The 24,412-nt window shown below is 45.0% G+C and overlaps 1 protein-coding gene across 1 annotated transcript in view; it reads left to right on the top strand.

Moving 5' to 3' along the window:
* ASAP3 (ArfGAP with SH3 domain, ankyrin repeat and PH domain 3) overlaps window positions 1-24,412 on the top strand; it is a 97,978-nt gene that overhangs the window by 32,201 nt on the left and 41,365 nt on the right. Inside the window, exons 2-5 of the mRNA XM_007935707.1 lie at window positions 21,268-21,340; window positions 21,434-21,579; window positions 22,373-22,447; window positions 23,581-23,630. Of these exons, the coding sequence (XP_007933898.1) occupies window positions 21,268-21,340; window positions 21,434-21,579; window positions 22,373-22,447; window positions 23,581-23,630 (344 nt within the window). The remainder of the gene's footprint in view (window positions 1-21,267; window positions 21,341-21,433; window positions 21,580-22,372; window positions 22,448-23,580; window positions 23,631-24,412) is intronic.

The following is a 24,412-nucleotide window of genomic DNA, read 5'->3' as shown; positions in this document are numbered from 1 at the left end:
TGTGTTAATTGGTTTCCCTTTTCTTTGTTGAAGAGGGTCTGTGCAATCCTTCTGCCTAGTCCGCCATCTTGCCCCGCCTCCCTCAGCTTACATTATTATCAGCCTGGTCTCCAGCCAGTCAACTGGGGCTGCATTGCATCCATGAGGCCTAGCTGCTCACTATTTCCCCCAGTCCCCTAAGTGCTTGCCCTGGGACACTCCTGGCTGTTCCCAAATGTGCCCGGTGCGCCCACCCTAGGGACTTTGCTGAGGCACCTCTCTTCTCTTAGACCACCTTCACCTTCCTGGCTTTGCTTGATCAACGTCTCCTCATTTTTTGAGGCACCAGTGAAACTTAGCTTCATCCTGGGGTGAGATGGATGCTCCTCATCTGTGCTCCCACGGCAGGCTGGTCCCCTGCTTCCTTAGCAGGTATATCCTATCTACCCACTGGGCTTTGAGCACCATGAGGGCAGGGTCTAGGCTAACAACCCTCTATCTCCATCACCTGCACAAGCTCTGGTACACAACCAGGCACTCAGTGTGTGTGAATGAGCTCCTGCTATGTGCCAGAGGCTCTATTCTGTCTGCCTTATTGGGTGGAGAGGGCCAGGTTTGCTGATTTGAGGGTCCTTAGGAGTGGGCTAAGTAGCTCTGGAGGCATATGGGTTAATTAACTTGTCTGCTAACCAAAAAGTTGGCGATTTGAACCCACCTAGCTGCTTTCATAAAGATTACAGCCTAGAAAACCCCAAGGAGCAGTTCTCTGTCACGTGGGATCACTTATGAGTGGAAACTGACTCCACAATAGAACAAGAGTTACTATTCAGGAACTCTTAGGCCTCTGTGAAGGAGTGGAGCTGAGCTGGGATTGCTCTGTAGGTGGGATTACTTGGTGTGGTAGTTCAGTTTGTGTGTTGACACTTGGCTGGACCTGGTTCAGTGGCTAGGCAGCTGGATGTAGTATTCCCCATGATGAGACTGGTAATCAACTCGATGGTGGAATCTACTGTGAGCAGCACAGTAGCTACCTTAGGGAATATGGTCTGCTTCCTATACATAAGCAGAAGTCTTGGGGGAGTGGTCTCTAGCTTATGGCATGCTTGGACTCTGCCTGTAGCCGTGTCATTGTTCAGCAGCCTGCCGTGCTCTGCCGATCTTGGAACTTACCATGGACTTAAATTAATGGCCTGCTGTGTGGTTTGGTAACATCAGGACTGTGCCTTTTTACTTGTCTACCTTGGGCTTGTCAGCCTCAGCAGCCAGTAGCTGCCTGAGTAAAGAAACGTCTTTACTTTGGGAGCTCTGGTAGCATAGTGCCTAAGGCACTTGACTGCTAACCAGAAGGCTGGCGGTTCAAACCCACCAGCCACTCCTCAGAAGGAAGGTTGGGCAATCCTACTTCCGTAGTGATGCTGCCTCAGAAACCCAGGAGGGGTCGCTATGAGTCGGGGCTGACTCAATGGCAAATAACAACAACAACAACAAAGAAACGTCTTTAGCTCCAGTGGGCCGTGAGCAGAAGCCAGAGCTGGACCCCAAGGTTGAGGGGCTTTCACTCAGCCCCTAGAGTCTGGCACTTGGAACTTGGACTTAAAGCCTCCAAATTGTAAGAATAAAGTCCTGTTTGTTTATACCATCCCATTTGTGGTATATTCTTGTCAGAGTGGCACTAGGTAACCAGAACATTTGGTATGGCTTTTCTAGCCATAGTCTTTGTAACTCCCACCGATTACTGGGTGAGCCCATGCAAATAAGGTGTGTTGAACTCTGATGTTGGGATTGGTTAGTTTTGTCACTCTGCCAGGCTAGTTGGGGGGGGGGGTCCCGTGTTGGATGAGGGGAGGGATGTTATGGAAAGAGTCTGTGACAAGCTTGATAACACTGGGGAAAGGAAAGGCACTGAAACGTACACACAAGATATAGACAATAGAGGTAAATACTGGTACATGCACAATATTGTATTACCACTAGCACCACACACCAGGCTATGGAGAAATACATAGACAAGTGAGAAGATCAGGTGAGGGTAGGTGAACAGGAATATGTCCTAGACCAAGGATATATTTGACTGAAGATAATCTTATATATGCATTTATGCTACAAAATTATCCATGTACGTTACAGAAGCAACAGAAGACAGAGTGGCAGTGACTTCTGAGAGACAACCAAGCACCTTGGGAGAGATAATCACCGGGCCTGCTGACTCAGGACCATAGTCTCGGGGGACATCATGCTCAGTTGGCACAACATAAAAATCTTGTTTTTAAAAAATAAATGAGCCTTGTTAGAGACAGAGGATTTCACAGCCATCAAGAGTGAAGAGCTGGAGGTGAAGTAGAGTGCATCCTTGGACCTGAGATCCTGCACTGGACCTCCTTGGCAGAGATGCCCAGCAGAGAGAGATGCCCGGCTGAGAGAAGGCAGCAGAGGAACCAAGGCAGGAGACAGAGCAGTGGGCTTTCCGGTCCACAGAGTGAGAAATCTGAGGGAGGCTTGCTGGTGGAGGGCTGTGCACGTAGTGTACCTATCTACCTATTGGCAGAGCTAAAAGAATGTTGTAACACTTGCCTGAGCAGGGCAGAGGCCAGGCGGACAGCCCAAGGGCCAGAGAGGCTAGCCTGAGGGCATAGCAGGGGGAAGATTGTCCTGATAGAGTAAGAATTATATCCTGAGAATGTTCCTGAACCTGAATTGTAGCCTGTTACTTCCCTAATAAAATCCTCATAATTGTGAGTATTGTCTGTGAGTTCTGTGTGGCCACTGCAACAAATTATCAAACCCAGCAGAGAAAGCAGTGAGTGCCATGGGAGGGACAGTTGGTGTTAGAATTGGTAAAAGGCTGGAGGGTGGTGGCATGTCTGGCTTCATAGGAATAAGCCTTGGGCTGCTGATGGTGATTCTGTCTTCCTCTTGTGAAGTTAGAGGAGGTCAGAAGATGCCACCCCCAAGTCCTTTTTGCAGATGCTAACAAATACTTTTCAGTCCCACCTTTTTCCTCTCCTTACTGGGCACCCAGAAAGGTCCCTGTGGGGCCCCCCTGCCTTTCTCTAGATCTGGGTGGTGGGGCAAATGGGCAAGAAAAAGCAAAGTAATGACATGGTATGGCAGGGCAACTCAATTTGCATGGGCTCCGAAGCGCATTCCCAGTCTTGATTTGATTTGATTCTCAGAGGAAGAAGGGAGGTGGCTGAGAGGCAGTGACTGTTACTCCCATTTTGCAGGTGAAAAGTCTAAGGTCCAGAAAGGCTGGGAACTTGCTTAGGGTCACAGGACTACTAAGAGGTTGGGCTAGGCTTAGAAGTGGGTCTCCTCACTCCATGTCCTATGCTGCTCCTCCTACAACCCCTCTTTGTAAGGGGGCTATGACAATGGGACACTGCCTTTAACTAGCACTCAAGTCAGCTAAGGCTGCCTTACTCCTTCCCACCACTCCCTTGAGGACTCTCTCACCTTCCCTTCCCACTGTCTTCCCTCGGACTGACTTCTCCTAGACCCTACTCTCTCCTATCCCATCCCTCTTGTTGAATGCCCTGCCCAGACAGCTATCTCCTGAAAAGGAACCAGTTCAACACACAGACATACCTTGTAAATAAGCGTTTTACTTATTGTGTTGCACAGATACTGTGTTTTTTTACAAATTGAAGGTTTGTGGCAACCTTGCTTCGAGCAAGTCTGTCGGCACCATTTTTCTGACACTCTGTGCTCACTTCATATCTCTGTGTCACATTTTGGTAATTCTCATAAAATTTCAAATTTTTTTCATAATGCTATTGCACACTTAGCAGACTACAGTATATAGTTACAGTGTAAGATAACTTTTATTTGCATTGGAAAACCAAAAATTCATGTAACTTGCTTTATTGTAATATTCACTTTATTGTGGTGGTCTGGAACCCACAATATCTCCGACGTATGCCTGTAGTAAGATGTCAAGGACTAGTTTCAGATAATTCAGTGCAGTGGTTCCCAACTTTTCTGAATATGATAATCCCTTGTTTTATTTCATTAACTTCTTATTGTAGAAAATTTCAATATAGGAGTAGTATCACTCAGCTTTTACAAATATCAATATTTTGTTGATCATATTTTTCCATTTACCAGCCTCCACTCTTACTTATTATGAAGAATTTTAGAGTATTCACAGAAATAGAACACAATAATGAATGCCCATTGCTCATCACCCAGTTCTGCCTGGGCCATACTCTAACCTGCTGCCCCTTAAAAAAAAAAAAAAAAAAAAAAACCAGACTCACTCCCGTCGAATCAGTTCGACTCATTGCAACCCCTCCTTGGGTTTCTGAGGTAGTTTCTCTCCAGAAGTAGATTGCCCAATCTTATGTCTGAGGAGTGGCTGGTGGGTTTGAACCACCAACCTTCTGATTAGCAGTCAAATGCTTTAGGCACTACACCACCAGAAACAAGAAACAACCCCAAACATCATATCATTTCATTGTTAAATATTTCAATATGTATCTCTGTAAAAATGGCATGGGGGAGGCATCTGACCTCTAACTTCACTAGGACGAAGGAGGATCAAGATCAGTAGCCCACGGCTGATTCCTGTGAGGCAGAGGTCAGACGTGCTGCCACCCTCCAACCTTTTTACCAATTCTCTCACTAGCCATCCCTCCCATGGCACTCTCTACTGAGTTTGGTAATTTGTTGCAGTGGCCGCATGGAACTCACAGACAGTACTCATGATGATGGTGTTTATTGGGGAAGTAACAAATTACAGTTCAGGATCAGAAACAGCTCAAGATACAGTTCTTCTCAGTGAAGGCAAACGTGGATGTACAGGTGTATAGATGGGTGGACAGGCTGAACGATTAGATATGTCTGTGCAAGGGGGAGTGTGCCCAAGACCATGTATAGGGTTGGCAGACAATGTTTCTACAAGTGTATTTTTATGTTCTGTAAGAATTCCCAGGTATACAACCACTAGGAGGGGGATCTGTGGAGGAGACCCTGGATAGAGAGGGAGAACAATGTGAAACAAAACTCAAAATCATTTGTGGGGGGGGGGGGGGGACAAAAAGGGACCAGGTTTGCTGGTCTGCTAGAACCTGGTGGAACCACTGAGACTATGGTCCCTAGCTGCCCTTCAGGTCTGGAATTGAACCCACACCTGTGGCTTCCAGCCAAACAAAAGAAGGCATATGAGTTGAACATTTACCTGAGGTAGATACATTCCTTGGAGAGAACAATCATGGGAGAAAGAAGGGCTGCTTATGCACAGGGAGACAGCTCAGGGGGCAGGAGGGCATGGAGGGATGGACACAGGGAAGAGGTAACTATCTGAAGGAAGTGGAGGGGAGCTGTTGCATCGTGGTAAATTGTGGTCAATGTCATGAGACAATGTGTGTGAACTGCTGTATGGAAAGTAAATTTGCTCTGTAAACTTTCACCCAAATCACAATAAAAAAAAAAAAAAGAATTCTCAGGTATATAGTAGAGCTGACAAAGGACAAGGTTGTAGTCACCTCTTGGCCACAGCCAGCTACCCAGAGGAAGCAAGTAGTTGGACCCGTGGGCTTGGGACCATGGTTGCAGGGGACATCAAGCCCAACTGGCATAACATACTACACAAAAACATTGTTCCACCTCCTACTTTGGCAAGTAGTGACTGGGATCTTAAAAGCTTGTAAGCGGCCATCTAGATGCAACGATGGGTCTCGCCTCATCCAGAGCAAAGAAGAATGAAGAAAATCAAAGACACATGGAAACAATTAGTCCAAGGGGACTGGTACACCATGTGATTCTCAGCCTATATGACTGTGAGACTGGAAGAACTAGATGGTTCACAGCTACCACTGTCAACCACTCAGAGGGGCATCTATGTAGGAGATCCTGGATAGGATGGGGGAACAAAACTCAAAATCATAAAAAAAAAAAAAAAAAGTGAGGAGACCAGGTTTGTTGGTCTGATAGAGCCTGATGGAACCCCTGAGACTATGGCCCCTAGCTGCCCTTCAGGTCTGGAATTGAATCTACTCCTGTGGTTTCTAGTCAAACAAAAGACACATGTGAGCTGAACATTTACATTAGGTAGATATACTCCTTGGAGAGAATAATCATGGGAGAATAGAAGGGCTGTGTGTGTACAGGGAGATGATAGCTTGGCGGGCAGGAGTGCATGGGAGGGAAGGACACAGGGAAGAGGTAACTGTGGGGAGGAAGTGGGAGGGGAGCTGTTGCATTGTGGGAAATTGCAGTCAATGTTATGAGACAGTGTATGTGAGTTGCTGTATGGAAAGTGAATTTGCTCTGTAAACTTTCACCCAAATCACAATAAAAATTAAAAAAAAAAAAATCTTCGATCAGGACAGCCCCTTCTCATCAGTGCCTGCAGGTATGCCTCTTTCTCTGGCCCTTGGACTTATGGTCCCTTGACTTCTGCCCTGCTCAGGCAAGTGTTACAAAGTTCTTTTAGTTCTGCTGTAAGTGTGCAGGGGCACCCTACTCTGCTAATGAGCCTTCTGCCTGAAAGCACACAGCTTCTTGTTCTGTGGGCCGGGAGCCCCACCTCTCCGTCTCTTGTCAGTTTCTTGGTTCTGCTGCTTCCACTGCCGCCATTGCTCTGCTGCTGCTTCTAACTGTCTCTCCCCATCTCAGCAAAGTGTTGTAGCACTCTCTGTCTCCTGGGTTGAGGAGGTTCAGTGCAAGGATTTTGAGTCAAAGGACATGCTCCACTCTTGGCTCTTCTTTCTTGATGGTACTGAGATTCTACACACACACACACACACACACACCTGCCACTTCTGCATGGCTCATTTTAAGTCTGATGGGATGGCAAAACTGACTAATAAGGAGTTCTGTTCACCTTATTTGCATGGTCCCACCCATAAGGTGTCATGTACCTTATTTGCATTATTAACAAGCTATCCAATCCCCTTGGTGGGCCACAGCACCTCAGATTTGCATAGTCCCACCCAGTCATTTAGTGGGAGTTACAAAGACTGGCTAGAAGGGCTATGTTATGTAATTCACTGAACCATAATTTCAAAAAGGGAAAGACTTCTTTTTTGTTTATATAACTATACTACTATATTGTACCCCAAAACATTAGCTCATAGAGGCCCCTCCTTGGGTTTCTGAGGCGGTATCACTATGGAAGTAGATTGCCCAACCTTCCTTCTGAGGAGTGGCTGGTGGGTTTGAACCACCAGCCTTCTGGTTAGCAGTCACATGCTTTAGGCACTATGCCACCAGAGCTCCTAAAACATTAGCAGTAATCCCTAATTCATCAATTAACTGGTCAGCTTTCTAATTTCTAATTATCATAACTTTTTTATTAGAGTTTTTTAAAATCAGGGTTCAAGTAAGGTCCCATGTGTTCCCATTTGTTGCTGTGTCTCTTAAGTCTCTTTTAAGAGTCCCCCTCTATTGTTTTTGATTTTTGAAAATTATTTGTTAAAGAACCTGCATCATTTGTTCTATAGTTTCACAGAGTCTGGTTGTGCTCATTGTCATATTCCTTCTGCATTTCCTGTAAATTAGGGGTTGAATCGGGCAATGGGAAGCCCCATTTTAAATTTTTTTTTTTTTTTGTATTTTATATATCATTTTATTAAATGTTTCTAGTGTGACTTAGGTGCTCTGGTAGCATAGTGCCTAAGGCACTTGACTGCTAACCAGAAGACTGGTGGTTCAAATCCATCAGCCACTCCTCGGAAGGAAGGTTGGGCAATCTACTTGCATAGTGATACCGGCTTGGAAACCCAAGGAAGGGGTCCTATGAATCGGGTCCAACTCCATGGCACATAACAACAACAACAACAATGTGACTTGGTTTGCTCATTAAAGTATTGTAATTATTACAGTGAACACATTTAAAAAAAAAATCAAACTGTTGAGTTGATTCCTACTCATAGTGACCTTATATAGATAGTACAAAAACTTATCTTTGTGGACATCAGAGTCTAAGATTAGAGGAGCTAGGATTCTGCCATCTCATAGGGGAACCATTTTTGAATGCCAGAGTGTCATTGACCTTCCCATGACAGTTACACCTTTAGTATTGATTGTTTGAGAAAACGGGTCATGACAAAAAGCTAATGACTTTGAGAACGCTTTTAAAGATTTCTGTGTCTTACTGATCATAGCAGCTGCATGTGTGTTTGAAATGTGGTCAAACCAATATTATGAGACTTTTTAAAATTTGATCTATAGGGCTTATTTTAAGTGTGGCTTCAAAAGCTCTGGTAGTCACTCCATGGCCCTCCAGCATTTGGAGGGAATGAACAAGGGAGTTAGAGACCAAGCATTTGAGTTCCAGGTCTGGCTTGACTGCCTTCTGGCCATTTGAGCTCAGACAGCTTTCCTAATCACTCTGAGTCTCACCGACTCATTGACCAGATGGAAAGAGAACATGATGGCTGCCTCATTGGGATGCTGTGAGTCTTAAATGGTAGATGTCAAACTACTTCATGAACTATAAAGCCTGGTACAGATTTTAGTTGGTATTTTTTCTTTAGTTTGTTTGCATTTCCAATGAGCCTTCAAGCAAGAAACTTGTTTGTACTTTTGTTTTGTAATCTGTCAAATGAGGAGGTAACTTCAGATAATCTCTAATCTTCTGTGATTTAGTCTGTAGGAACAACATCATAGTCTGGAGCAGGGACAGAAAATGGTTTTCATCTCCTGTGCCAACTATAGTGTAACTGGTAGAGACCACCTGAAGAAGAGTATGAGCAGAGTGAGGAGCCAAACCCAGGGTCAGTAGGGAAAATGCTGTGATCAGTTATTAATGTCTGTAAGCTCTGGTGACATAGTGCCTAAGGCATTAGACTGCTAACCAGAAGGCTGGTGCTTCAATCCCACCAGCCACTCCTCGGAAGGAAGATTAGACACTCTACTTCCGTAGAGATACAGCCTCGGAAACCCAAGCAGGGGTCACTATGAGTCGGATCGACTCAAGGGCAGTGAGTTTGGTTTTAGTGAGAATAATGGTAAAGCAGAGGGTCAATGAAGAAGGGAAAGACCTTCCACAGATGGATTGACACGGCGGCTTCAATTGAGGACTCAGGCATAAGCAAGTATTGTATAGTGCAAGAACAGGCAGTGTTTCGTTCTCTTGTGCATAGAGTCTAAGTTGAGCCAACTCAACAGCACTTAACAACAACAACAATAATGGTTGTAGGATGAGACCAAAGTGGCACCTGTGCTCCATATTATCTTGGTCCAAAGGAATGAATAATGTCTAATGGTAAAATTTAATCTACAGCTCTCATGGCCTTAGCCCAGAAGCTTTGCCCCCTTTATCCTTGGCCAAGTTGCTGTGGTAACCACAGCTGGCTCTGAGAAATCACAGGAATGAAGAATGGGTTCTATTGATGAATCCTGACCTGGGGTGGGGCACGCAGCAGCCCCATCCAGGCAGGGCAGCGGGGCATGGCACTAGTGCTGCCATCTGTGGGCTTTTGCCTTCCCTTACCCACTGCCATCAAGTTGATTCCACTTCAGTGACCCTACAGGACAGAGTAGAACTGTCCCGACAGGGTTTCCAAGGCTGTAAATCTTTGTGGAAGCAGATTGCCATCTCTTTTCCCTCATGGAGCAGCTGATAGTTTGAACTGCTGACCTTTGTGTTAGCAGCTAAGTGCTTAACCACTGCACCACCAGGGCTCCTGCTTTTGCCTACAGAGAGTACAAACTAAAGAGCCAGAGTATGGTGTGGTGCGGTGCGGTGGGGTGGGATGGGATGTGTGTGTGTGTGTGTCTGTGTGTGTGTGTGTGTTGGGGCAGGGGTGGGACACAAAGGCATGGGGAGTGCCAGCAGCTGGAATTCAGGCTTTGTCTAGGGCTGGTCAAGCAAGGCTGCCCAAAAGAATGTGATTGGCTTCCCAAGTTCAGGCATGTCCCTGCCGCTCTGTGTTTTACCGCATTTTGCTCAGTGCCTACCTCAGCACTTAAATAGAGCCACTGATTCTTAGCTTTGAAAGAAATCTAAATGGCCTTCAATTCTGATCCAAAATCCAATGCCTGAATCACTATAGCACCTAAAGTCCTTGAATACTAAAGTGATGGGGAGCTTACTCTATCTAGGGAGTAGCTTTATTTTTCCTTAGGACAGTCTTCCTTAGTTTGAGCTGCAATTAGTTTCTGTCTCTCTAACTTCTACCTCTCAATCCTGGCAGGATTGTGGGGCATGGCACTAGTGCTAAAACCAAGCTAAGCATATTTATTTCTCTTCAGTAAGATAGCCCTTCAAGTATTTGGAGTTGGAGGCCAACCTCTGCTGTTCACTTTGTTTTCTTTGGACAAGTCTTCCTTTATCCTTCCCTTCTCCCGCCCATGAGTTTGAGGAGATGGCGAGGCTATGTTATAGTTAAGATCGTGTGTCAAGTTGGCTAGACCAAGGTTCTTAGTGGTTTGGCAGTTATGATGTAGTTTGACAGTTATGTAATGATGTAGTCATCCTCCATGATGAGATATGATATAATGTAATCAATCACCTCCATGATGAGATCTGCTATGAGCAGCCAGTCAGTTGAAAAAGAGTTTCCTTGAGATTGTGGCCTGTATCCAGGATATATTGACATTCTGGTGAAACGCTCTGGCTTTTTGCTTGATCTGGATCCTGCCTCTGGCTCGTCATTGTCTGACCTGCTGTTCTTGGACTTAAGCCAGCATCCTTCCATCTGACTTGCTGATCTTGGGCTCATCAGCCCCTGCAGCTACATGAGTTAAAGGAAGCTTCCAGTTTGGCATCTGACCCACAGACTTGGGACTTGCCAGTTTCTGTAACTGCGAGAGCCAATTCCTTAAGATAAATCTATTGCTATTGTTGTTAGGTGCCATTAAATCAGCTCCAACTCAGCAACCCTACGTACAACAGAGCGAAACACTGCCCAGTCATGTACCAGCCTCACAATCCTAGCTATACTTGAGTTCATCGTTGCAGCCACTGTGTCAATCCATCTTGTTGAGGATCTTCCTATTCTTGGCTGACTTTACCAAGCATGATATCCTCCTCTGGGGAACGGTCCCTTCTGACAACATGACCAAAGCAGGTGAGACAAAGTCTGGCCATTCTCATTTCGGCTGCACTTCTTCCAGGACAGGTTTGTTCATTTTTCTGGCGGTCCATGTTATTTTCAGTATTCTTCATCAACACCATAATTCAAAGCCATCAACTCTTCTTTGGTCTTCCTTATTGCCTAGCCTCAACATGCATGTGAGGTGATTGAAAATACCATAGCTTGGGCTAGGCTCACCTTAATCTTCAAAATGACGTTATTGTAGGAAACCGAAGTCCTTACCCCGTGTTGTGAAGAGCCAATGATCACAACAGGTTGAAGAGGGAAAGCAAACAGTTTAATTGAGTATCGATACCCAAGGAGACAGAAAGAATCATTTCTGTAAAATGTCTGTCTCCGCAAGCAAAGGAGTAAACATGATTATATAGGGAAATGGGAAGAGGGTTGAAGATCCCTTGGACTGCCAGAAATGTCTTTGTTCTTCTCTTCCCTGGTCACTCCAAACTCAGCATCCCTCTTCCCAGGCTCATCTTGCTTCATAGGTTACAGTTATTAGCCAAAAACAGTTGTGGGAGAGGGTTATGCTTAGAATACACCATTGAAAATAACAAACGTAAAGAACTTCTCTTGTGACTTCCAGCCCAACAATAGGCAGGCATATATGATGAACATTTGCACCAGGTAGGCACACTCCTTAAATCAGTCAACCATGGGAGATCAGAAAGGCAGTATTTGCACAGGGTGATAGCTCCAAGGGCAGGAATGCATAGGAAAGAAGCACACAGGGAAAACGTAACCACAGGGAGGAAGTGAGAAGAGAGCTGTTCCATTGTGGGGATTGTAATCAATGTCATGAAACAAAATGTATATGAACTGTTGAATGGAAAATGAATCTGCTCTGTACACTTTCACCCAAATCAAAATTAAAAAAATACGAAAAAAAGAACTCAGTGTCCGTAAAGAGGATGATTAGTCTATTTACTTAAAAGAAAGCAAAAGGGAGGGGAAAATAACAAGTTAGTCACTGTGATTAATGTCTACTTTAATCAGGCCTGTGAATCTGTTAAAGTTCTGTAATTTTCAGTGAGGGGCCCGTTCAGGTTTCCACTTCAGCCTTCCACAGCATCTTTGCTCTTCAACACGTTAAAGAAGTCTTTTGTGGCAGATTTGCCCAGTGCATTATGTCGTCTGATTTCTTGACTGCTGCTTGTGAGTCAGAGTTGACTTGATGGCACCTAACAACAACAGGTTCCCATGGGTGTTGATTGTGGATCCAAGTAAAATGAAATCTTTGACTACTTCATTGTTTTCTCCATTTTTCATGATGTTGCTTATTGGTCCAGTTGTGAGGATTTTCATTTTCCTTTTCTTTTTTTTTAAATTGTGATTTGGGTAAAAGTTTACAGAGCAAATTCACTTTCCATACAACAGCTCACATACACTTTGTCTCATGACATTGACTACAATTTACCACAATGCAACAGCTCTCCTTCCACTTTCTCCCCATAGTTACCTCTTCCCTGTGGGATTTTCATTTTCTTTATGTTGAGGTATAATCCATACTGTAGTCTCTAATCTTCATCAGTAAGTGCTTCAAGTCATCTCCACTTTCAGCATGCAAGGTTGTGTTATCTGCACATCACAGGTTATCAATGAGTCTTCCTCTAATTCTGATGCCATGTTCTTCTTCATATAGTCCAGCTTCTTGAGTTATTTGCTCAGCACACAGATTGAATAAGTATGGTGAAAGGATACAACCCTGATGCACACCCTTCATTTTAGACCATGCAATAACCCCTTGTTTTGTTTGAATGATAGATAGCCTCTTGATGTATGTACAGGTTCTTCAGGAGCACAATTAAGTATTCTAGAATTCCCTTTCTTCTCAGTGTTATCCATAATTAGTTATGATCCACACTGTCTAATGTTTTTGCATAGTCAATAAAACACAAGTAAACATCTTTCTGGTGTTCTTTGCTTTCAGCCAAGATCCATCTGACATCAGCAATGATATCCCTCATACCATGTCCTCTTCTGAGTCCAGCTTGCATTTCTGGAAGTTCCCTGTCAACTGCAACAACTTTTTTTTAATTATCTTCAGCAAAATTTTACTTGTGTGTGATATTAATGATATTGTTTGATAATTTCCACATTCTGTGGGATCACCTTTCTTTGGAATGGGCACAAATGTGGATCTCTTCCAGTCACTTGTCCGGGTAGTTCTTTTCCATATTACATGGCATAGACGAGCAAGTGCCTCCAGTGAGGCATCTGTTTGTTGAAACATCTCAGTGGGTATTTGGTCAATTCCTGGGGCCTTATTTTTTACTAGTTCCTTCAGTGCAGCTTGGACTTCTTCCTTCAGTACCATTGGTTGTTGATCATGTGAAATAGCTGAACATTGACCAATTCTTTTTGACTCTGTGTATTTCTTCCATTTTCTTTTGATGCTTCCTACATCATTCAGTATTTTGCCTATAGAATTCTTCAATAATGCAACTCAAGCCTTGAATTTTTTCTTCAGTTCTTTCAGCTTGAGAAATGCTGAGTATGTTCTTCCCTTTTGGTTTCTAACTGCAGGTCTTTGCACATTTCATTCATAATAATTTGACTTTGTCTTCTCACAATTCATAATACTTGACTTTGTCTTCTTGAGCTGCTCTTTGAAATTTTCTGTTCAGCTCTTTTATCTTGTCATTTCTTCCATTTGCTTTAGCTACACTCTGTTCAAGAGCATGTTTCAGAGTCTCTTCTGACATCTATGTTGGTCTTTCCTTCCATTTATGTCTTTTTGATGACCTTTTTTGCTTTCTTCATGGATGATGTTCTTGATGTCATCCCACAGCTCGTCTAGTCTTCTGTCATTGGTATTCAGTGCCTCAAATCTATTCTTCAGATGGTCTCTGAGTTCAGGTACGATATACTCAAGGTCAAATTTTGGCTCTCGTGTACTTACTTTAATTTTCTTTAACTTCAACTAGAAGTTGCATATGAGCAACTGATGGTCTGTTCCACAGTCAGCTCCTGGCCTTGTTTTGACTGAAGATATTGAGCTTCTCCATTGCCTCTTTCCACAGATGTAGTCAATCTGATTCCTGTGTACTCCATCTGGTGAGGTCCACATGCATAGCCACCATTTATGTTGTTGAATAAAGGTATTTGCAATGAATAAGTTGTTGTTCTTCAAAATTCTACCATGTGATCTCTGGTATCATTTCTATCACCAAGGCCATATTTTCCAGCTACCAATGATTCTTTGTTTCTAGCTTTCACACTCCAATCACCAGTCATGATCAATACATCTTGATTGCATGTTTCATCAGTTTCAGACTGCAGAAGTTGGTAGAAATCTTCAATTTTTTCATCTTTGGCTTTGGTGGTTGGTGCATAAAGTTGATTAATAGTGGTATTAACTGGTCCTCTTGAGGCATATGGATATTGTCCTATCACTGACAGCATTGTTCTTCAGGATAGATCTTGAAACATTCTTTTTGATGGTGAATATTCCTTTTCAATTTGTCATTCGTGGCATAGTAGACCCTATGATTGTCTGATTCAACCAAAACCAAACCAGACCAAAGCCAAAACCAGACCATTTCAGCTCACTAATGCACTAATGTTTCATTTCATTTTTGACAGCTTCCAGTTTTCTTACATTTATCCTTTGCACATTGCATATTCTGATTACTAATAAATGTTTGCAGCTATTTATTCCCAGTTTGAGTCATCAGCAAATGAAGGTTCTGAAAGTTTACTCCATCTATGTCATTAAGATTGACTCTGCTTTGAGGGGGCAGCTCTACTCCAGTCGTATTTTGAGTGCCTTCCAACCTGAGCGGCTCTTCTAACACTATAACAGACAGTGTTTCAGGGCTATTCATAAAGTTTTTGAGTATTATGTCATACAGTGTTTCACTGCTGTTCATAAGGTTTTCACTGGCCAATTTTTTCAGAAGTGGATGTCCCTATCCTTCTTCCTAGTCTGTCTCAGCCTAGAAGCTCCACTGAAACCTGTCCACCATGGGTGACCCTTTAGGTATCTGAAATACTGGTGGCATAGCCTCCAGCCTCATAGCAACACGCAAGCCACCACAGTACAACAAACTGATAGACTAGTGGTCGAAATCTCTCTCTTTGTATACATGTATAAGCTTCAGTCCACCATTCATCTGTCAATTTGTCCAGCTTAGTCTAGAAACTTAGTCTTCCTAGTCCAACTTAGCCTAGAAACTCTGCCGAAACCTGCTCAGCGTCATAGCAACACAAAAACCTCCACTGACAGACAGGTAGTTGCTGTTGCATTGTTGGGACTTGAGCCTAGATGTAAGTGTCCACTTACTTGGCTCTTTTTTCCTTTTGATGATGATATGTCTGAGAGCTGAGGTTGTGTCCTTTTTACATAGGATGTGAACACGTGTGAGCATGCAGTAACTGGTTGAATGAGTGAATGAATAGCGGTGTGAATTGTGGCTGCTAACAGCAGTAGGAACAAGAACAGTATCTTACAGGAAAGACATGTCTGACAAGGGCATCAAGGGACAGTTTATGGGTGATTAAGGTGACTTCCCTGCCTGTACCAGTTAGAGCTAGGTTTAAGTACAAATGACAGAATACCTAGTATAACAGTGGCTCCGATAAGATACACAGTTATTTCTCTGTTGTGTAAAAGAAGTTCAGAGACAAATAGTCCAGGGCTGACAGGGTGGCTCCTCAATCACCAGGACCTGTTTTGTTGGTCCACTGTCCATAACACGTAGTTTCCACCTCATGGTCCATGATGGTTGACCCGAGCTCCAGACATCATAATGCATTAGTCTAGCCCAGGGAAAAAGGTGACAGAGGGTAACCTTCCCTTCCTTTTATGATGCTTTCTGGAAGTTAGCAAATGAAATTTTCCTTATATTCCATTGGCCAGAACTTAGTCACCTGACCACCTTTCGCTGCAAAGTAGCCTTTATTCTGAATGGCAAAGTACCCATCTGGAAAGCCAGGCTTCTTGTTGTTAAGGGTGAAGAGAGAACGGATATTGGGAATCAACCAGTGGTCTCTGCCATACTGCTTTTATGACTGTAGGGAAGAGAAATCCTCCCAAACTTGCCTAAGCACTAAGGGGAATTTGTTTGATGCATTGTGGGGTATTTCATAGAGGCCCAGAGACAGGAGCTATAGAAGGGCCTCTCAGATGCCAAGATCTAAAAGGGAAGCTCTTCCCTTCTGCCTTTCTGTGGCAGCGTGGATCTTACTTGCTTTTATATACATCTCCTTGTTCTTTTCTCCACTGCACATGGCTGGAAACACATCCTTGCTTTAGTGCTTCCAGTCAATTAACTAGCTTCCCAGAGCCTCAATTCCAGATTCCCTGGAGAGAGAATCTGATAGTCCCAGCTTGGATTGGTTATCACCCCCTAGTCGAGTCAGCACCGGCCAGAACAAAAAAGGCAGCATGGGCCCATCTCTGGAGGTGAGGAGAGCAGATTTCAGAGAATAGGACCATGGAATGAAAATATTCCCCAAAAGATACCTAGAGCATGGACATACACTCTCAGGTCTGTGTCCCAGGACTTTGCAGACCATCATTTATTTGGGCAGTTGGTTAGCACCTTCTGTGGTGGCATAGTGCCTAAGGCATTTGACTGCTAACCCGAAGGCTGACAGTTCAAAACCACCAGCCTCTCCTGGGAAGGAAAGTTGGGTAATCTACTTCCATAATGATACTGCCTCGGAAACCCAAGGAGGGGTCGCTGTGAGTTGGATCTGACTCGATGACAGTGAGTTTGGTTTGATTTGTATGCCAGAGGGGAGCTGCTGTGGTGGCGTAGTGCATTTGACTGCTAACCAGAAGGCTGGTGGTTCAACACCATCAGCCACTCCTCGGAAGGAAGGTTGGGCAATCTATTTCCGTAGTGATACTGCCTTGGAAACCCATGGAAGGGTCTCTATGAGTTGGATCCGACTCCACGGTAGTGGTTGTGTTTGTTTGCATTGTATGCCAGAGGCATGGATCTGCCCTCTCGAAATTTTTCTAAATCTCTTTGGAAATTGTTTTTATTTTTAATCTGAGCTATCTTTTGGACCAAAGTCATAGCTCCTTAAGTTAATCACCTTTTAGTTTTCCCTTCTCAAGTTTAAAGGTGAGGATCAAGGTCTGATACACTGGGATTTGGTGAACACATTTCTCCCTGTCTGGGTCTTTGGGAACTGTAGCAATGACCATGTTCTTTTCCCTTGTTTTTGTCTCTCCAGTAAGAAGTGTCCTAGTTCTTTAGCCTACTCCTGTATGGCTCCCTCACCCCAGTCTATCTGATTCTTTGACTTACTTTCTTCAACGTTGGGATGAGCTACCACTGGACCTAGGCATAAAAACATCTCAGGTTCATGTCCATGGAGGAGAATGTTAGGCTTCTAGTCCTAGTATGAAGAGTACCCAGAATTTGATGGACCTTTCTGGGATCAGCAGCAGATCATAGGTACTGCCCATTGAATATACTCTGTGCCAGGTACCAGGCTAAATCCTCTCTGTGCATTATCTCATACATATTCTCACAACCACCCTGAGAGATAGGCCTTATTTCCCCATTCTGTAGTTGGAAAATGAAGGAACTCAAAATGGGCAACTTGCCCAAGATCACACAGAATCTCTGCCTTCAGGGGCTTCCTATAGTCTGAGGGCTTCAAGAACTCTTCACATTGCCTCCAAGGTCTGTGCATGTCTCCTGTGAATATAGTTTAGAATCTTTGGAGATACCATCCCAAGTGTGTTTGTTAACACATGTTAACATGTTGAAGCAACTCTTCTTTGGACAAAAGAGGTAGGGCTGGTATCAGGGTGGAGCTGTGGTATGGGGGACAGAGCACTGTACTGGGACATTGCTCAGAAGCCCAGCTCAGTAGCTACCCCACAGTGGGACTCTGGGCAAGGTCCTTCTTCCTTCTTTTGGCCTCAGTTTCATTATCTGTAGGTATTTGGGCTCCTTTCACCTCTGACAGCCTATAATTTCCATGGTAATTGCATATCCTAAGGGTTTCAAATTTACGCACCAACCACCAAAGCCAAAAATGAGGAAATTGAAGATTTTTACCAACTTCTGCGGTCTGAAATTGACCAAACATGCAATCAAGGTGTGTTAATTATCACTGGTGATTGGAATGTAAAAGTTGGAAACAAAGAAGAATCACCAGTAGTTGAAAAATATGGCCTTGGTGATAGAAATGACGCTGGAGATTGCATGATAGAATTTTGCAAGACCAATGACTTATTCATCGCAAATATCTTTTTTAAATGACACAAATGGCAGCTATACATGTGAACTTCACCAGGCTGAGTACACAGGAATCAGATTGACTACAGCTGTGGCAAAAAGCGATGGAAAAGCTCAGTATCTTCAGCCAAAACAAGGCCAGGAGCTGATTGTGGAACAGACCATCAACTGCTCATATGCAAGTTCAAGTTGAAGCTGAAGACTATTAAAACAAGTCCACGAGAGCCAAGATATGACCTTGATTATATCTCTCCTGAAGTTAGAGACCATCTAAAGAATAGATTTGCTGCATTGAACACCAATGACCAAAAACTGGAGGAATCATGGGATGACATCAAGAACATCATCCATGAAGAAAGCGAAAGGTCATTAAAAAGACAGGAAAGGAAGAAAAGACCAAAACTTATGTCAGAAGAGACTCTGAAACTTGCCCTTGAATGGAGAATAGCTAAAGCAAATGGAAGAATCGACAAGATAAAAGAGCTGAACAGAAGATTTCAAAGAGCAGCTTGAGAAGACAGTTATGATAATGAAATGTGCAAGACCTGGAGTTAGAAAACCAAAAAGGAAGAACACACTTGGCATTTCTCAAGGTGAAAGAACTGAGGAAAAAATGTAAGCCTCGAATTGCAGTGTTGAAAGATTCCATGGGCAGTATGTTGAATGATACAGGAAACATCAAAAGAAGATGGAAGGAATACACAGAGTCACTGTACCAAAAAGAATTGGTTGATATTCATCCATTTCTGGAGGTGGCATATGATCAAGAACCAATGGTACTGAAGGAAGATGTTGAAGCTGCACAGAAGGAATTGGTGAAAAACAAGGCTCTGGGAATTGACAGAATACTCATTGAGGTGTTTCAAAAAACGGATACTGCACTGGAAGCACTCACTCGGTTATGCCAGGAGATTTGGAAGACAGCTACCTGGCCAACTGATCATATTTGTGTCCATTCCAAAGAATGGTGATCTCACAGAATGTGGAAATTATTGAACAATATCATTGATATCACACGCAAGTAACTGAAGATAATTCAAAAATGGTTGCAGCAGTATATTGACAGAGAGCTTCCAGAAATGCAAACTGGATTCAGAAGGAAATATGGAGTGAAGGATATCATAGCTGATGTCAGATAGATCTTGGCTCAAAGCAGAGAATACCAGAAAGATGTTTACTTGTGTTTTATTGACTATGCAAAAGCATTCGATTGTGTGCATTGCAATTGCAACAAATTGTGGATAACATTGAGAAAAATGGGAATTCCAGAACACTTGATTGTACTCACGAGGAACCTGTATATAGACTAGGAGACTGTTTTCAAACAGAACAAGAGGATACTTCATGGTTTAAAATCAGGAAGGGAGTGCATCAGGGTTGTATCCTTTCACCGTACTTATTCAATCTGTATGCTGAGCAAATAATCCGAGAAGCTGGACTATATGAAGAAGAGCATGGCATCAGGATTGAAGGAACAATCATTAACAGCCTGAGATATGCAGACGACACAACTTTGCTTGCTGAAAGTGAGGATGACTTGGAGCATTTACTAGTAAAGATTAAAGACTACAGTCTGCAGTACGGATTACACCTCAATATAAAGAAGATAAAAATCCTCACAATTGGACCAGTAAGCAGCATCACAACGAATGGAGAAAACATTGAGATTGTCAAAGACTTCATATTACTTGGTTCTACAGTCAACACCAATAGAAGCAGCAGTCAAGACATCAGATGACATATAGCATTGGGCAAATCTGTTGCAAACGACCTCTCCTTGAAGACAAGATGCCCCTAACCCAAGCCATGATATTTTCAGTTCTTCATGTCTATGTGAGAGCTGGACAATGAATAAGGAAGACCAAAGAAGAGTTGATGCTTTTGAATTGTGGTGTTGGCAAAGAATCCTAAAAGCACTGTGGACTGCTGAAAGAATGAACAAATGCATCCTGGGAGAAGTGCAGCTGGATTGCTCCTTGGAAGCAAGAATGGCCAGACTTTGTCTCACCTACTTTGGTCATGTTGTCAGAAGGGACCATTCTCTGGACAAGGATGCTGTGCTTGGTAAAGTGGAGGGTCAACAAAAGAGGAGAAGGCCCTCAACAAGATGGATTAACACAGTGGCTGCAGGGATTGTGAGGCTGGCCCAGGCCCAGGCAGTGTTTCGTTCTGTTGTACATAAGGTGGCTATGAGTCAGAGATTGCTCGACAGCACATAACAACTACAAGGGTTTCATGGGGTTGGCAGCTTCCATACCTCATCGAAAAGAGGGAAGGACTGTGTCTGGGAAGTTTCCCTTCTCTGCCAAGCCCACTCTATCATCTTCTGACCTTTTCCACAGTCCCCTGGACTTTGGGGTTACCTGATGTCATCCAGCCGATTCTCCCTAGTGATGATAGGGTATGATCTCTCTACATCTCTCTCTCTCCTCGGACCTGGGTATCTGAATGCCTCAACCCCTCACTGTCTGCCAGAAGATCCACCGTCTTCCTCCTTGGCCTTACATGCCTGTTTATTGAGCCTGGGATTTAAATGCTGACCACGTTTCCCCGGCTGTATCTTTGACAAGTGTAGAGATGACTGGGTTTTCTCATTTGGTCTTTTGCTAAGCATTTTGTACATGTTTATCAAATCATTAACGCTCTCAGTGAGCCCATAGTGTTACCCCATTTTGTACACAAAACACCTGAGACTCAGAAAAGTTAACAGATTTGTTTGGATTAACAAATTAGTTAATGCTGGAGCCAAGCATCCACCCAGGTCTGGCATACCACCCTACGCCATGTGCATTTGAATCTTTGCCTTTGCTTGACCAGTATTGGAGTTGGGGAGAAAAGCCGGTGGCTTCTGGAGTGGCATGCCATCTCTGTGTTGCCCTGTGGCCTGGATGGAAGAGAGTAGAAACAGGTGTGCTGTGCTGTTTATGATTGGTGGGGTACAGAGGGGCCTGAGACGATGTTCTGGAGGCCAGCAAAACTCTGTGTGTTTTGAGAAGAAAGCATCCCCTGCCCAGCCAGCGCCCCTGAATCTCTGTGTTTGCTTCCAGAGCCTAGAAGCAGACCAAGCCATCCTGCAGAGGATAAAGAAGTCTGTGCGGGCGATTCACAGCTCTGGCCTTGGTGAGTGAGAGGACTCGTGCCCAACCTGCCCAGGCAGCCCCTTATTGGCTGCAGCCTGGAGCTGACTCTGAGCCCCCTTCCCACCCTCCATAGGCCACGTGGAGAATGAAGAACAGTACCGAGAGGCTGTGGAGTCCTTGGGCAACAGCCACCTGTCCCAAAACAGCCACGAGTTGTCCACAGGCTTCCTGAACTTGGCTGTGTTCACTCGTGAGGTGGCTGCACTTTTCAAGAACCTGGTGAGACCCCTCATCTTCCTCAACCTGCCCTAGTCCAGACAGACTCAGGGTAAATTTATTGGTCCTAAGAACCTGACCAAGAAAGAGCTGGCTCCCTCCCTTCCCCTGTCGTCTTCCATGGCCCGAGATTCTTTTCCCAGCTCTGGCCCACACCTTGCGTTCTCCTTCCTCTCTGACTTCTCTCACAACTCCTCTCCCTGTCTCCTTCCTGTTTCTCCTTCTCTTCTGTGGCTCTGAAAAAGGAGCAGAGAAGGGCTCAAAGCAGGAGGAGCCCTTGTACGAGAGGGTTCCCTGGAGGAGGTTAAGGGAAGGAAGGGACAGATTGAGGATCCTGCCTGTGCACCTGGCTGCTCCCGCTGCTGCTGTCACCTGTCCTCAGCAGCCTCTGCTTTCCCTGTCACATCTGCTTTGTTCTCAAATCCTAGAACCTGCCCTTGCTCCGACAAGCCTCAGCTTCTGCACATGGCCCGGGTGGGCTTTGTAGAGTCAGGGAGAAGCGAGAGGGTTCTGGCACGGGAACAGAGGTGGGACTGACCATGGGATGCTCTGGAGTAAGATGAGGTGATGAGGCTGGGTAAGTCAGGTGTGGAGGCAACAGCTTTTCTGGGACTGATGTTGACTGACACTCTGCCTCTTCCCCTTCTACCATTCTGTCTTCGCATGTCTTTCCTTCCCTGGCTTCCTCTACCCCCATCCTTCCCCTTTGCCTCATGATACTTCACTGTGCCCTATGCCTCTCAAGGTGGCCCAGACAGTAACCCAAGGTGGGGGTGGGGGTATTTCCTTTTTCTAGGTTCAGAACCTGAACAATATTGTCTCCTTCCCACTGGACAGCCTGTTGAAGGGGCAGCTGAGGGATGGGCGACAGGTGAGCATTGTGGGAGCAGGGCGCACAGACATGGTGAGATGGGAGGGAGAAAGGGCTGGACAGGAGACCATAGGGGAGGCTGGGCTGGGCCAGGAGCTGGAAGCTGAGACCAGGAGAGGGGGGAGTCATGGTGGCAGTGCTGACCTCATATTGCTGACCCTCGGGAGGACTAGAGAGCCCAGCTCTGGGGTCAGGCTCGGGCAGCTGACCTACTTTCTACCAAGCCCTTATGTCAAATGTCTCCTGCTATTCTAATGATGACCCTATGAGAGGGGGTCTGTAGATACTGTCATCCTCATTTTGCAGTTGAGGAAATTGAGACTCAGGGAGTTAAGTAACCTGATAGTAAGTGGAGGAGCCAGTGTGGGAATTGAGGGCTCCTGACTCCCATGCCTGGGCTGTTCTGTCTGTGTCTGGCAGCCCCCCTGGCTGGAAGCAGAGTAGAGCTTAGGAAAGTTGACAGAATAATCTCCCTGGGAAGTCTGCCCTAGATGGCTCAGGGAAGCACTGTCCTCCCCCCAGAGGGTTCCTCCCTGCCCTTGGCTGGGCACCAGCCTGAGAACCACCCAAACCAGACAGGCAGCTTTTTCACTTGACTGACTGGGGCACTTGAAGTCAGGGCTGTTCAGGAGGGTGTGAGCAGCCCAGCTAGGTGAGGGCCAGGACTCAGCCAAGTCTCACTGGCTTGCTGTGTGGCCTTGATTATACTTCTCAACCTCTCTGTGCATATGTTCCTCAACCTAGCCCCTTCCTGGTGAGGAGATAATGTGGTACCAGGCAGGAGAAAATGGTGGGATAAAGTTAGGAGAAGAGTTTGAACCTTCATCCTTCCGTCTTCGTCCTTATGGCCAATCTCCATCTTCTGAGGAACCATCAGCTCCCCACACCCCAGGCTAGGGCCAACTAAACCTGACTGAGGAGGAGACAGTTGGGTGGGGGAAGACACTCAGCCCTGAGAAATGACCTTGGTTGGATCTGTTTTGGGTGAGAGGCAGGGGCCATGGAAGCAAAGTTGGTTAGAGTAAGGCTCAGAGTGGCATAAACAGGTGGGATCCCCCTAAAGGTAGCAAATTATACTGCTTATTCCAGAGCTGAAGTGCCCCATTGGGCAAATTGTTCTTTTTGAACCTTAGGATTCGAAAAAGCAGCTGGAGAAGGCATGGAAGGACTATGAAGCCAAAACGTAAGTGGCTGCAGCCAGGGTGGGCTGTCAGGAGCGCCGTGCTTATGTTGTGCAGGAGGTTGGATATCAGGAACAACCTAAATGCTGCAGGAACATGTCATCCAGAAGTGCATGGCATCTCATTCTCTGGAGATGTTTACAGGGGATGGTTATACCCAGTCCTGACTGAGGGCCTGGAGGCCACCAGAAGGTAGCTATTGTGAAGGGGCCTCAGGATGCTGAGCAGATCCATCCGCTCAGTGGTGGCAGACGTGGGCATGGCAGAAAGAAGTGACTGTCTGCTGAATATCTCCATGTGCTACTCGTTTATTCCTCACATTTGCCCAGTCCTGTGAGAGAGATAGTATTCCAATTGTCAGAGGAGGAATTGGAGGCTCAGAAAGGTTAAGTCACTTGTCCAAGGCCACACAGCTAGGCAGAGGCTGATCTGGGTTCCTTGCTCTTTGCTCCTCTTTCCACAATCCCAGGCAGTATCTCTAAACATTTGGTTGGACATAGAGGATGATGAGAGAGTTATTATACCTAGGCCTCCTATGTACACCATATGATACTCCAGATCACTGACTACTGCAACTGCTGGGACATCTTGGGGACAAAAGGAACCTCATGTACCCCATGACCAACTACTGTGTGGTGAAGACTCCTCAGGCATTTTTTCCAAAGACTGCTACGGATCCCAGCCACAGCCCTCTGCCCTGCTCTCAGGGCCCTGCAAGACCCCACCTGACCTCCAAAGATTGTCTTTCTTTGTAAAGTTTTGTTTTCTTTTTTTTTTTTTTTTT

The sequence above is a fragment of the Orycteropus afer genome, unplaced genomic scaffold (genome assembly GCF_000298275.1).
Source record: "Orycteropus afer afer isolate SDZICR_OR568_19922 unplaced genomic scaffold, OryAfe1.0 scaffold00031, whole genome shotgun sequence".
Taxonomy (NCBI): Eukaryota; Metazoa; Chordata; class Mammalia; order Tubulidentata; family Orycteropodidae; genus Orycteropus; species Orycteropus afer.
This window is presented reverse-complemented; position numbering and strand designations above follow the sequence as displayed.